This window comes from Anser brachyrhynchus, assembly GCF_964034855.1.
Source record: "Anser brachyrhynchus genome assembly, chromosome: 17".
NCBI lineage: Eukaryota > Metazoa > Chordata > Aves > Anseriformes > Anatidae > Anser > Anser brachyrhynchus.
In genome coordinates, this window is record NC_137710.1 from 10112079 (window position 1) to 10125910 (window position 13832).

Here is a 13832-nt window from a genome sequence, read left to right on the forward strand (position 1 = left end):
TATCATAAACATCTGAAGTTAGATTAAATTAATCCCATGTGCTGTTGAAAAATGAGAGTTTGATAATGTCTGCAGGGGACTAATGCAGGAGCCTGCCCCCTTCCCGGGAGATGGGCAGACTGTACCAAGCTTTGTTTCATTAGAGTACCATTTGCATCTGATGCCAGGCAGTCTTGTTGTAGCAGATATGCAGGAAAGATCTAAGCAGAAAAATCCTCTTAAAATGACAGATTGTCTGTTAGGCAGAACCAGAACCCCTGTCACTCTTGAGATGCGCTCTGCTAACTGTTTATTTTGGTGGTAAAGAAATCCTCCTGCGTCTGGCCCCTGAGAATGCCTAAAGAAATGCAAAATCCTGGTAAGGAGCTTTCTTATCAAGGGTTTCATATCTTCTCATTAGGTTTCTGCACCAAGCTACTTGCTTATTAGAAGACCTAGAAACATTTATTTTGGGTTTCAATGCTCTGTGTCCTCCCAAAGAAAAAAAAATTCCGGACTCCTTCAAACAGGGACGGGAAATAAACCAAAATGTACCCCAAAAAAGATACTGAATTAACAGAGGCAGAATCAGAAATTCCAAAGCAGGTGACCAGACTCCTTCATTGGTGTCTTCTTTTGGATGGAAATGGCTGACTACATCTTCGGATGACTTCTGCTTGTCTGCATCCCTTTAACAAACCTCTTTCTCTCCTTTGAAAACCCTGGATTGGCTGCAGGACCCAGTGGATGATCCTTACTGCTGCTGATTTCAGTCCTTTCCTAACCAGCCCTTCTTTCTCTCTTTCCTAAAATATACCTGGTAAAAAGGAAGCAACTTCTGGAGCAAAGCTGAAGAAAAGATGATAAATGTACATAGCTCATTTGTCCAAAAGTCTTTTATCGATAACTGATGTTTCAGCTTGAGGAGTTGCCCTGCTATACAAAAGGGAACCTTTTTTGATGTAGGTACCAGAAAAAAAAATTGTTCTGCAGCTGTATCTTGAAATCCACCTTTGCTTTAGCAACCCCAGATTTGCGAAGTAGAGAAGTGCTAAACCAAAGAATCGAAGGATTGTCTCTTGAAGTACTCTGGGGAAACATGCTCCACTGGCACTGTCGACATTAACGTGGGGAAGTAGCGGGGGGAGCAGGCTTCATTATCTAGATGGTGATGCACGATGCGCACTCCTCCTGTGTTCCCTGGATTTTCAGGTGGGTGATGTCTGCCTGAGGCACGCTTTGCAGAGCTCCTGAGGCATCACAGCTGTGTCGCTTCTTGAACAGGCTTGCACCTTCAAAGCAGGGGTTGTGAAGACAGTGGCCTGTTGCTCCTTCTCACTTTCTTCTCTGTATTTCCTTCTGTTGTAGCCAGGGAGTGGAATGGATGCTTTATTTCTTTTTGTGTCTCTGTGTCTGTCTGTCTGTCTGTTGCCATCATTGTGCAGTCAGGTGGTACATGGGAAATGTGAGTAAAAAACTCCTCGAGCCTCTTGAACAAGCGAACGAAAACCTCTAGATGCTGCCTGGCAAACGGCCAAACCCGATGTTTTGCAGAGGCTATCTGTAGACCTTGGTTTCTGTTTCACTGATTCTACCTGAACTTGTAACTTATCTTAACAAGGCACTTCTGGTTTTAGATGACTGCTTATTCAGCGAGGAAATGACTCCCTTTCCCTACTTCATCTGTGCGCGTCCCTGACTCATGCTCACCCATAATAGTCTCTCAAAGTAGGTACAACTCAGGTGTTCTTTTCATAGGGTTAAAACCAATTCGATGTCATGTCAATTGTAGAATGATTGTTCTAGAAATTGAAAAGCCTTAAATTTGAGGCTCTGAAAATGTTATAGTTTGTAGAGAGAAATGAGGGGCAAAAATTGTTCATTGCATTTCTTTATCAGCATATGATAATTGGAGCGTGCGGAGCATTTTCATGTCACCATTTTTCATGCTGCTGTCTTGCTAAAATCATGCTGCAGAGTTCCACAGTTCTGCCAGAAAGCATACATCTTGTTTATTCACTTCTTTGTGTGTGTGGTTTTATAAGTAAATATATATATATATATACACGCACATATACACCATGTAGCCTAGGAATTGTAATCCTTTTCTGCTTCTTAAAAGGAAGTTGCTGCAATTTTGCTTTATTTCTCTTTAACATTTCAGGCTGATGAAATGTCATTTATTTATCATTATATTATTTTTGTTAGCTTGTTACTGTGCAATGTGGACAGGACTAACAGCAGACAAGAAGAATGCTCCTTAAATGCTGTGAAGGTTTGTGAGGTTTTCTGACATTGGCTCTGTAAGTTACTCACAGAAGGCTTCTCTTTTTCCTTGATAATACAAGTCCCTGCAGCTAATAATAATTTTAATATTGTGAATACAACTGCTTTAATTTCTTAGTTTTTTGTATCCACCTGCATTCCTGCTCACAGAAGTGGAATTGTTCCACTACATACTGAATAGTAATGAAGAGGAGAATTGAAGAAGACAAATAATAGAATTGTCTGTGGAAAAGAAGAAAAGCCCAGATCAGGTGACAAAGTAAAATAATAAGAGAGATGGAGCATGCTAAGGTTGGATGAGAAAAGGTGGTTTAGTAACTTGCTAAACAGGGGGGCGGGGAGGAGCTTTCAATGGTAGCACTCAGCACTAGCAGGAAGTCATGGGCTGTCAAGCAAACACACTTGTACCAAGCTGAGCACTAAATACAGCAGTGCTTACAGAGGGGAGTGGGGATTTTCTTAATTGAGGGTCTGTGCTCTGCTTTCTTGGCTGGAAAGAGCCAGGTTTAGACTCCTGTGTGTTAAAACCGTTCATCTTGAGCCATGTTCCTTCCCCTTTCAGGTCCCCAGGGCAAGATCTTATATTGACCTAGATGGAAGGCTTGTGGCGCTCCAGTATGTTGTGTTTAACCCTCTGTTAAAACAGATTTTTAAAAATATTTATGTTTAGGAAAGTGAGCTTTCAAGGGATTATACAACTGTGCTTAATTCAACTTCTGATTTTAAAATATTGTGTAGGTTGTTGCGTTATTAACTGGTACATGAGGACGTTACTCAGACTGACAAATACTGGGTCAAAGAAGCGTTTGAATTTGCTTTGGTCACTTAAAGAAGGCAGCAGTGGAATTGTTTGGTGTAACCAGTGCAACTTGCACTTCTGGGAGCCTTTTAATAAATTGGGAGTTGAGTCCTAAGTAATGGGAGGTCTTTATTTGCAGCAGTAGTTGTTTCATGTGTTTGCCTGTTACATGGGAATTGGATCATCTGAGTTATGACTAGCATTGCTCCATTTCATTGAGAGAAATCGTGCAATCTTGAGAAAGTTTATCTCTGCTTAGAAAATGGCTTACTCGAAAACTCTGCAGTATCAGCGGCAGCTCTCACCAGAGAAGTTTGGGTTTTCCTAAGAGCTGTCAGCTTTTCCTCTTCGGAGAGGCATTCCTAAACCCTAGGGAATCCCCTCCCTTAAAGTTCTGAAGTTAGCAGTGTAGAGGAATAATAAGAACTTCCTTCCTTTCTATTTTCAGTGACTGAACTAGAAAGTATCCACTATTGCCGTAGTTCATGCTCACAAGGCTCTGTGCAGCATGGTCCTCTTGTTACCCTCCTCCCCAGGTCTGGAATTCTGCAAGTGGAAGTTGTGCAGTAAGTTTCAAGCTGTAAAAATTGAAACAAGTGTCACGAGGAATATCCTGTACAGGGTCATTCATTATTCAGCTTCGTATTTAATGTAAAGTTCAACATGAAGTCATCTGCAGAATTTTCTCTTACTCCCAGATGTATTTTTTTTCGCAGCGCGCATCAGGCTTGCTTCCCCACCCCCCAGCTCTTACAGAATGTTTGCTTAGCCAGGGAGGCATGGAAAGCAGTTTGACGTTTTGGATCTTGAGAGGCATTTGGAGTTGTTGGAAGCGTCTCTCTCGCTCCTTCCTCTAGTTTCATGTAAACAGCCTTGCTGGCTGTTGCAGAAGGGAGGAGAATCTTTCAGCTGCAGGAATGGCGGCCAGCAAACAGGAGCTGCGCTGCGTTGGATGTAAAATCCATTTGGTGGCTAGGGTTGAAGACGTTTTGTCAAGAGGCCTGAGTGGTAACAATCAGTAATAAAAGCTCCCTAAGGAACTGCAAATGTTTGTCACAAGGATCTGCACTCCTGTGCATTTGTACTTTCAAGGGAGATACTTTGCTAGCAAATCTGAATTTTCAAACGATGATATGAAAACTTCAGTCAAGCTGAACAACTTTTTCCAGTCTCCTCCCCAGTTATTTCATTTCAAGCTTTACATTTGCATCCATTTCTGAAGTTCTGTTTTAAAAGCTGAATGTTTTTAAATGGCCTAAGCCATTACAAAATAAAAAGTTGCAGAATTTCATCTTAATTCAAAAATATTCTTCGTGAAGGCTTTTGATACTTGGTAAGGAAGAATATATGCCTGGTGGGATTAGCTAAACCTCTCTTTGGCAAAGGTTTGGATGAGAATGTTTCTTTAGCCTCTGGCTCAAATTGAATTCTTGAAAAGAATTCAATATCGCTTATGAAGTAGATTCTGAAAAACTCACTTCGCCATAATTGTTTTGCATATTGCTTAATAAAATCACAGTGGGTGGAATGAATGTTGTTCCAGCTCCTAATGGCACGTTTCTTTCTGCTTTTGGCTTGAGGCTGCACATGAAACGGGCAGGTATGTAACATAGGACAGAAATCTTATGTATTGCTGTTTTGCATTTGTAAAACTGCAAGTCAATACGTGACAAGTTAGTGAGTCTCCTTTTAAAATCAGACTGTCTGTTGTACGACAATGTTAAAGTAAGTTTAAAATGTGAGCTTATTTAAAACTTTTCCAGTGCACCTGGCGTTGTAGAAGGATGGAAGAGCAGTGGTCTCCAAAATAGGCAACTTGCTTTCTCTGTAGCAGATGAACTTGGTCACTTGCTGGACTTTCTGGCTGCAATTTGCATATTCTATCATTGCAAACGGTGTTCTTGCATTGTTACAGTTTCTGTGGTAGCAGAGGTGGGATACCTCCTACTGTTTGAGAATTTCTCATGTAACAATGTGTATCCAGGTCTATCAAAATCGCCTCATGAACACACACAAAATACATCTTTGAGTTAAAGGTTTTTTTTTGTGATTGCTATAATCATAGCTAATATTGTTAGCGCAAATTAAATAATGTGAATTGTGCTAAGTTTGCATGAAGAGCCTGAAGGCTTGAAGTATGAGCAGGTTCACCTTTTTCACATGGGGTTAGTCCTTTCTGAAAGTTTTTTGTTGGACTAAATCTGTTATTTCAGAGCAGTTTCTCTTCATTTTCTCCTTCATATTTTCAATTTAAACAAAGAAAAGTGGTGCACGGAGACTTCTAAATCGATAATCTTTGGTATGTGGTGAGTTACTAAAATGTATACATGGAACATGTAAGTGGGATCTGCAGAATTATTTTCAACTGATTCCAGAAACGATATCCTGAAACTCACTCCAAATGATCTGCCTAATTCAAATAAAGGATGAGATAATGCTGAAAAAGACCAGGAACCTACATGCTGGCTGTTTTCCATTCTTTCAGTATGCATCTAAGTCGACCATAAATTGTTTTGTATAGTCAAATTGGCTAAGTAAGTTGTTGCATATGGTGCCATTATGAAGCATTCAGTTGTTTTAGGATTTGGCGGAAACCCAGTTTACATATGTGCAGACAAGCAAAAAAAAATCTGCTCTAGAATGTGAGTGTTCATCTGTAGCCTAAAAGTAAAATCATCGTGTAGTTTTGGGGGAGAAAAAGGCTCTCTAAAGTTTGTGCTGTTTTACAGAGCTGTTTCCTCCGAGGTCTGTACCTAGGTGAGAGCCAATAAGCTGCTTGAGCAGATAAAATCTTTGCCACCAAGCCATGGAAGGTACTTGTGGGTGTTAGCAGTTGGGGATGGGAAGTGACAGTTGTGCCTCAGGGGTCAACCACTTCAAGGTTTTAGGAACTTCATGGAAAAAGAAAGATGCAACTAAATTGTAAAGAGAGCTCCAGGGAACAAAGAGGAAAAATGAGTGTCTCTGATCACTAGGGAGTAAGAGTCGAGAGCAGGAGGAAAAGCAAGAGTAAAAAAAAGTTGGCAGAACAGTCTGTGTTATATTGAGTTGAAGTAATTGTTTCCTATTGTTTCCTGTTTTTCCTGATATTTGTACTTTTTTTTTTTTTGTGGTGTCCCACCTCCCCACATTCCTATACAGGCTATGGAGCAGAACTACAGATTCTCTGAAGACAGAGGGGGGTTTGCAGGCAGGCCATTTATGTACCTGCTTCTTTTGTGGTCAAATGTCACTTGTGATTGCAGTATTCGTTTTCTTTGTTTCCACATTGTATTAAGTTCTGAAGAGTTCTGCTCACACAAAGTAAAGCTAAAAATACCAAAGCAAGACCTTTAAACAAGGATAAAGGAGTAAATATTTGTATATCCTGCTCTCTGACCAGGCTTGGAAAGCAGAACTCATTTTCAGTCCAATACTCTTATCAAGGAGGCAATTCTTTCCTGCAGCATCGCAAAGTGGTATATATGACCAGAGGATTTTCATCTTATAGAGCTGCTACAGGAAAAATTTCAGAACTGAGCAAAGTGAGCACTGATATAACAGCAGTTTTTTTGTGCATGGCCATAATACAAAATACGAAGTACATGCCAAAATGCAAATATAATATTACTTAAATTGTATTCTTCAAATATGGTTGACTAGCTGTTGGCAGCATTCTTATTAAACGCCTGGAAAAAAAAAATCCTTAAACCTATTAGACATTGCAAAACCTGAGCTGACTGACTGTAATTAAATTGTGTTTTCTATCCATCTCCAGCCTTGCTCCCCAAAGATTCCCTTGTCCCAGAAATGTAATTAGGAGGCTCGGGATGTATGCACAAGTATTTGAATCTCCCACTGGAAAATGGATACAGCCAAGGAGTCTGATTCTTCCTATCAGGCTGGTTAATGCCAAGGTGAACACTGATGGTATCAAGGCAGTAACCAAGCTCCTAACACATTTAGTTACAGATTTTTGGCTGGGCAAGAGTTGCATGGAAAATTTGCTTTAAGTTACTTGTTTTTTTTTAACGGTAGCTGAATTTTAGCTTAGGTTGTATGTTCACAGACACTTAACAAAAAAAACACAATATAATTTAGGCTTTGCTTGCTTTTTTTCTGGGAACAGTTCAGAGTCATATTTAAAAGGTGTGTTGAGGCTTCTACAAGACTCCCTCTTTTGCTAGTGACAGGAATTAATCAGTTGACTGATTAGTTGACTAAGTCCACATCTCCGTATTTGAAAGACTGCAGAGTTTGTCCTTTATTCCCCTGACCCTCTGAAAATCCGTACGCAGAGGAACCAGGTGCATATTTTAAGCTTTCTGTCCTTTTCATTTGGATCCTTCTTTAGGGTTTTCCTCTTTTCCTCTCTTTGCAGGGAATCTGGCGCATCCCCGTGGATGAAATCGACCGCCCGGGCAGTTTTGCGTCTCATATGAACCGCTCTATAGTCTTACTGCTAAACGTGCTGTCACAGCTGAAGGATTACAACACCTTGCTGAAAGTCTCATCTATGCTACAGAGGACCCCTGATCAGGGAAAGTATGAGATACTTCTTTTAATCTGTTAACTCTGTTTTGCCTATATTTTGTTCTTTGTATAAGTATTTTGGAGTTGATGGTCCTTGTGGGTCCCTTCCAACTCAGGATATCCTATTTTATTTAAAGACATTCTTACTTTAGGAAACAGTCTATAGACAGACTTCCATGGGAATATAGTGGAACGATAGTTATATTTTTTCAGGGTTATGATTCCAGAATAGAGCCTGGAGTTTCTCTGCATGTCTGCTCTGAGTTTCAAGAGAAATGCATCTGCCTTAACCAGACTTCCAGAGGCTTTCTGTCCTGTGAAGGGATTCTCTGGTGGAACAGAGCATCGCGACTTCTGCACCCCTCTGATGGCCTCTTGCATAAGAGCCTTGTCCAGTGAGAGGTCACGGCCCAGGCATCCTGCCTTCCTGTAATCCCTGACTGACTGAACGATGGTTGTGTGGCTGCGAGCAGCTGATGCTATTTAAAAAGCTTATCCTATTCAGGGGTGATCTAATTTTAATTGTATTAACCCTAATTAAGAAAAAAAAAAGCCATTTAACGTGAACTATATACAGATTTATATCAATAGGAAGACAAAAATAAACATCTACAGAAAATATTGAAGCAATCGAGGTAAAATTCTAGTTGTTTGCTGAGCGGAAAATGTTGAAATTAGTCTCTGGCAAATGCTTGAGAAATTGACCTCAATGATTGATGGCAATAAGTTGGAGGCATTGAAGGTTTCTTGATGTATTTTTCTCGTGCGAGTGCATGTGAATTTGCATAGATCATAGTATATCTGGGAATATGTCACCACATGTTCAGCAAACTCGAAGCCAAAAATATTTGACTTTTAACATATCAGAAGAACTGGACCATAGAAGGCTTAAATTCTGCTCTAAGCAAGCCCACAGTTGTACTAAAAATATTATGTTATTTATAAGTCTAGACTGAATTTAACAAACAAGTAATTTGATGTTTTGGGTCAGCCAATGCCAGCCATGGTGAACTGCAATCATTACAGGAACTTACAAATGTTCTGGGTGTGCCTGGTATGCGCCTTTAGCAACCCTACCTAAACAACAACAAAAATCAGAACTAATGATGAGTCAAGTTTTTCTATCTTTTGTCTGAAAGAGAAAGAAAGATTTCTAACTTAATGTAATACTGTAGAGGGAAAATGTGTATTAAAAATGTCATCTTGCTGACTAAAGAGTATCCTTCAAAATTATTTACTTGATTTTAGCCCTCTCATTAAAACTATCCCATTCTGAAATAGAAAACCATTTTTCTATCACAGTCAATTGGGTAGCGTTGATTGCTGGAAATATTTTCCTTGAAAGTGGTCTAAAGCATCATAATGCTGTGAAGTTGCCATGTTCTAGTAAATTAAATGAAGCCGTAGAGTGAGTAAGTTCTACAGATAGAATGTCAGGTTTTTACAGTACTAAATAGAAAAAAGGTATTAGCACATCAGTGTTTTAGCTCTAAAAACCTAGATTTGAAAGTAACCAATATGACCAACGAGAAGAGGGATTTGCTAATATCCTTAATATCACATGCCCAGTTTATCTAGAACATGAAAATCACCTGACGGTTCGAGGTAGCGTTGTGTGACTAACTCTCTTTTTATGAAAGTTTTGAATAGAAAGTTAGTATTTGAGGAGCACAAATGGCTTGATAAAAGAAAACTGTAATCCTGGTTGTCTCTTTCACTCTGCAGTTTTTGTATTTCTCCCCTTCCCTCACCTACACTTGTAGATAGTGCTATCCACCTTTTGCTTCATGCATGTCTTTGGTTATTATGGGGAGAGGAGAGGTGAAGGGAAACATGGTTAAAATGTTATGTTTCATGAGTTTATATGTACACATTTCTGTATACAATTTTCATGTATAATATGTTTTCTTTGCTTTCTACTAGCATATTTAAAATAGTTTTTGGTTTAAATCCTGGTACTTGCTTTTAAAGTCACATAACCTTTTGGCAGTTAGCTTCATTTATGCTCTTCTACTGTGATGCAGGAAGTACTTGCGTGATGCAGATCGACAGGTTCTGGCCCAGCAAGCCTTTGTGCTTACAGTGAAAGTGTTGGAGGACACGCTCAACGATCTGACGCAAGTAAGGCAGCAGCGTGTGTGATGCTCATTGATTTAATAATTAGGTTTTCCTAGATTCAGTTTACTTGTTCCTTATATCTACTGAGGCTGAAGGGCTACATTACTATCACTTTTAATACCTTTTGTTTATATGCAGTTACACAGAAAACTTTCTTCCAGCATTGTTCTTTTTTGATTTTGAACTTCAGGAATAAATATAATGTTTGAGAACGGATTGCAGTAAGTTTGATTTGACTCTACCTTAAATTTTGAATAATAGTAATTACATGGGATATAAGAACTACTGCGTTTTCAGGTGGAGTCTATTGCAACTTTCATTTAAAATGATCTACAATTCCTCTTACAAAACAAAACTAGACAACTGGATTTTGCATGCCTGCCAATTTCTAAATGTCATTTAGAGACTAATCAGTTTACAGAGTAAGATAACTGGAACTTGTATTTACAAAAAAAAACCTTCCATTCAAGGAAGAACTTGTTCCTACGGGTTTTCCAAGTTAGCAGCGTCTTAAGGAACTTAACGAAAATGTCTGTAAGAAAAGGGGAAGTTTATATGAAATACAGTTAGTTCATAAATCAGGGTGGAATAATTGTATCGTTAGCAATATTTGAACAAAGGGATGAGGTCCCGAGGTTTTCTATCTTTGGTCCATTACAAAAGTAAAGGTACAAAACTGAAATACTATAGTAGAGTTTAGCATACTTCATCTAGTAACAATAAGAAAGTTATGCAAGAACAACCAAAGGAAGGATTCTGATATTTGAGGTTGATCTGCAGCTGCCAAAGGAACAGATGCAGTTTTGATTTTAATACATTAAAAATAAAATTTGTGCTACTAAAACCTTGCATTTCATTTAATGGGATTCCATAGTGTAGACTTCAGTTTAAAAAAAAAAAATCATTGCAGATTTGGTTCAGCCTGTGCTGTTGATTCCTCTGTGGTGTTTAACTGATTAAAATATTTTAATTATAAGACTTGTGGCTTGGATTAATTAATTCTCAGGAACAAACAAGAATTAATATGGAGTAATATATTTTCTTCAGCAGAGGCAGTAATGTGAAGGTTCTTCATGTCAGTATTCATGGTAGTATAGCTGTGCTGAAATGCTTTTTGATTTCAATAATAACAGAGAAGAATGACTTCTTTTATTAAGGTTTCAGAAGATCAGAGTTCCAAGTCTTCCAACCTTGCTTCAGGAAGGATGACAACAGACGTTTCTAATAAAACTAGTGCTGAAGAGGGCAAAGATGTCCTTCCCAAAAAGCAAGCTTTATCGGATGGAGTAGTACATAGTACTGAAAATGGAGTAAAAGAAGTGACCCAGGGACAAATTCCTAATGCTATGGACATATTGGAACATGATGACAAGAATGACAAGGAAATTAAAGAGCTCCCTAGGCCTGGTTCGGTTGAGCCTATGGATTTCGATGGATATTCTAATGACCCTGAAAAAATTGATTCTTCATGTAAACGTGGTGAGCCAGACCGTCTTCAGTCTGGCAGGAACTCAAAAGAGAGAGCTCAAGAGAGCCGGACTGCCGAACTTTCTTTGGAAGAGCTAAGCATCAGCTCAAAGCAGCAGCAGGCAACTAAAGGAATGGTTCAAGCAGTACCTACGGAAGAACCTGTCCAGAGATCCAGCAGGAAGAGGAAATTACTTGAGGATGTAGATTCTGGGAAAACACTTCTACTTGATGCTTACCGGGTATGGCAGCAAGGTCAGAAAGTTATGGCCTATGACCTGGGTAAAATTGAGAAGATCATGTCTGAAACATACATGCTGATTAAACAGGTAAAGCATTCTGCTGTTCATCGTAATTTCTGTTGGTGACCTTAGAGATTATTAGAGAGTAACAGTAATCACCAAACCAAGCAGTATAAGGTTGGCCCTGTATCTGTTCAAAAGTTGAAGAGATAAGTGTCTCCCACAGAACCACTCTCTTGACAAGAGCGCTGCTGGGAAGGGGGCAGTAAGCCCCTCTGTGTTTTGGAACTCAAGAACCCAGTTCTGAATTGCTGAAATCAGTTAAGAGCCCTAATACCAGTTCCATAGAGTTTGTTCGTACAAAATGTTAGTTTGAGTTTAAAAAGAGTTGTATATCTTTAGTTACTCAGGATTATACGTTTAAAGATCACTTTTCTGCCGTAGGAGTGCTGCTTCTCCCACTTACCATGTTCCACATCCCCATTTCATCTGAACGTAATTGGATTTGTAAATGGTCTAAGTAATTATGACTTCATTAATTGTGATTCTCTGTTCAGGTGGATGAAGAAGCAGCACTTGAACAGGCAGTCAAGTTTTGCCAGGTGCATATGGGAGCATCAGCACAGAAACAGGTAAGCTCTGTGAAGTCCTTGTTACTTGTAACATGCTTTTATTATATTGTCTGTAAAGTCAAGTCTGTGGCTGAGTGCTTGCAGAAATTAGAAATACCTACTTTTCTTGTACTGTTGTCTAAGGATACGTGGGGCCACATTACTGGAGGAAGCTCATCCCTTTTGTTAGGGTCATTACTACTGTTTGTCTCGCTTGAAGGTGAATATATATGTCCAGAAGCTTTTTTTTGAAAGCATGAAATAATCTTCAAATTGAAATACTTATGGCACACTACAATCTTCTGAATGTCCACATCATTCCTCAGCATTTCATGGATGGTAATTACTTCTCTCTGATCCCGTAAGGGCTAACAACCTCATCAGCTCTTCCCTTGCTGACATTGCACCCTGCTGCAGAGGTACCAAATATCTTTCAGCTTGCATCAATAGCTCCGATTTTAACTCTTTTACATTACTCAATTTGTATTAGCTTGTAGTGTCTGGGTTTCTCTAGCAAACAACTATAGAGCTTTAAAGGGATGATTATTATCAGTCTTTAAAGGGAAATTAAGCCAAGAAGAAAACTGAAATGGATCAATAGTGTGCTTAGTGGCTCGTTTTGCCTAATATTTCATTTTGCCATCATCTCCCATAACTTCCTCTTCACATTGTGTGTTTTATGCAGTAGAAGTGTATGAGAAGTACATGGCTCTAACTGCTCTAGAGATAGCAATATAATGCATTGCAGATTGTCAGCTACCAAAAAAAGTATTATGGTTGCAGAGGGGGGAGAACTGCCTGCTTCCCCATCACTTGCCTATGTGCTAATTTTCATAACAATTGAAGCACAACAAGTGTCTTTGAGAATTTCTCTCAATTTTTGAAATTTGACTGAGGCCTTTCTTCTGTAACATACAGCTGTCTCTGCTTTGCAAAAACATAACCTTTCGAGGAGGCACATCTCACGCTAGCAATTTAAATATTGTCTTAATGTGAAATGGATTTCAATACCTAATTCACCTGTCTTTCAAAACAAATACTTTTCTTAAACTTTCAGATAATTCTTCTACTTTATGAAGTAAATCTGATATCCATCACCAGACACCGCCTCTGTTCTTTAAATCTATTCAGCCTAGCCTCAGATAATGTATGCCATTTGGTCCTTCCTTTGGTGTGTTCTGGAGATGCATTTGTCATATACACCAGCTAAAGCACAATGGCATTGGTTAATAGTGAATTGGTTAATAGTGAATTGGTTCATGGCTAGTTAATAGGAGGCAAAACTTGCAAGGTGAACCTCCTATGCTATATAGAGTTAAAGGCCTTCCTTTTAGGTTTTTCTACCTATTAGAGCTGCAGGAAATTGAGGCCGTAGGTCAGCTCCTGCAGCAAGGTTTAGACTTGTCTATTCTGCAACTCTGGGAAAATCAGATATTTCTATGTCTTCTGTGAAATATCTGAAACCCTTCAGAATCTGTTGTTGTTGTTGTTAGTTTCCATTTAATATTTGCCTTCAACTGGAGCTTGAACCTTGTATTTTCATGCACCATTCTCTTGAATCTGTAGGTACTTGTTCTCCTCATCTGATTCTGATGAATATTGTTTTACTGGTTATTATTGCCTTATCGAGGAGGGTAGAGGAGGTTCAGGCTCTCAGAGCAGACTCTATTATACAGCATTTGTTCTGTACAAGATTATCCACATACTAAATTTCTTCCTGAAATGGTGTCAATTTTATTTGTTAGGAGATGTGCCAACCTGTGTTTTTCTCTGTACTCTGTAGGAAGTCTAGGTCTTGAGTATCCATAAAGGTTTCCA

The 13832-nt window shown here is 39.1% G+C and overlaps 1 protein-coding gene across 4 annotated transcripts in view; it reads left to right on the forward strand.

Moving 5' to 3' along the window:
• The window catches only part of CABIN1 (calcineurin binding protein 1), a 110212-nt gene that overhangs the window by 70233 nt on the left and 26147 nt on the right, over window positions 1-13832 (forward strand). For all 4 annotated transcript variants that reach the window (XM_080559968.1, XM_080559971.1, XM_080559970.1 and 1 more), the window contains exons 32-35: window positions 7425-7588; window positions 9601-9697; window positions 10852-11490; window positions 11961-12035. In XM_080559968.1, coding sequence (XP_080416094.1) covers window positions 7425-7588; window positions 9601-9697; window positions 10852-11490; window positions 11961-12035 — 975 coding nt within the window. The remainder of the gene's footprint in view (window positions 1-7424; window positions 7589-9600; window positions 9698-10851; window positions 11491-11960; window positions 12036-13832) is intronic.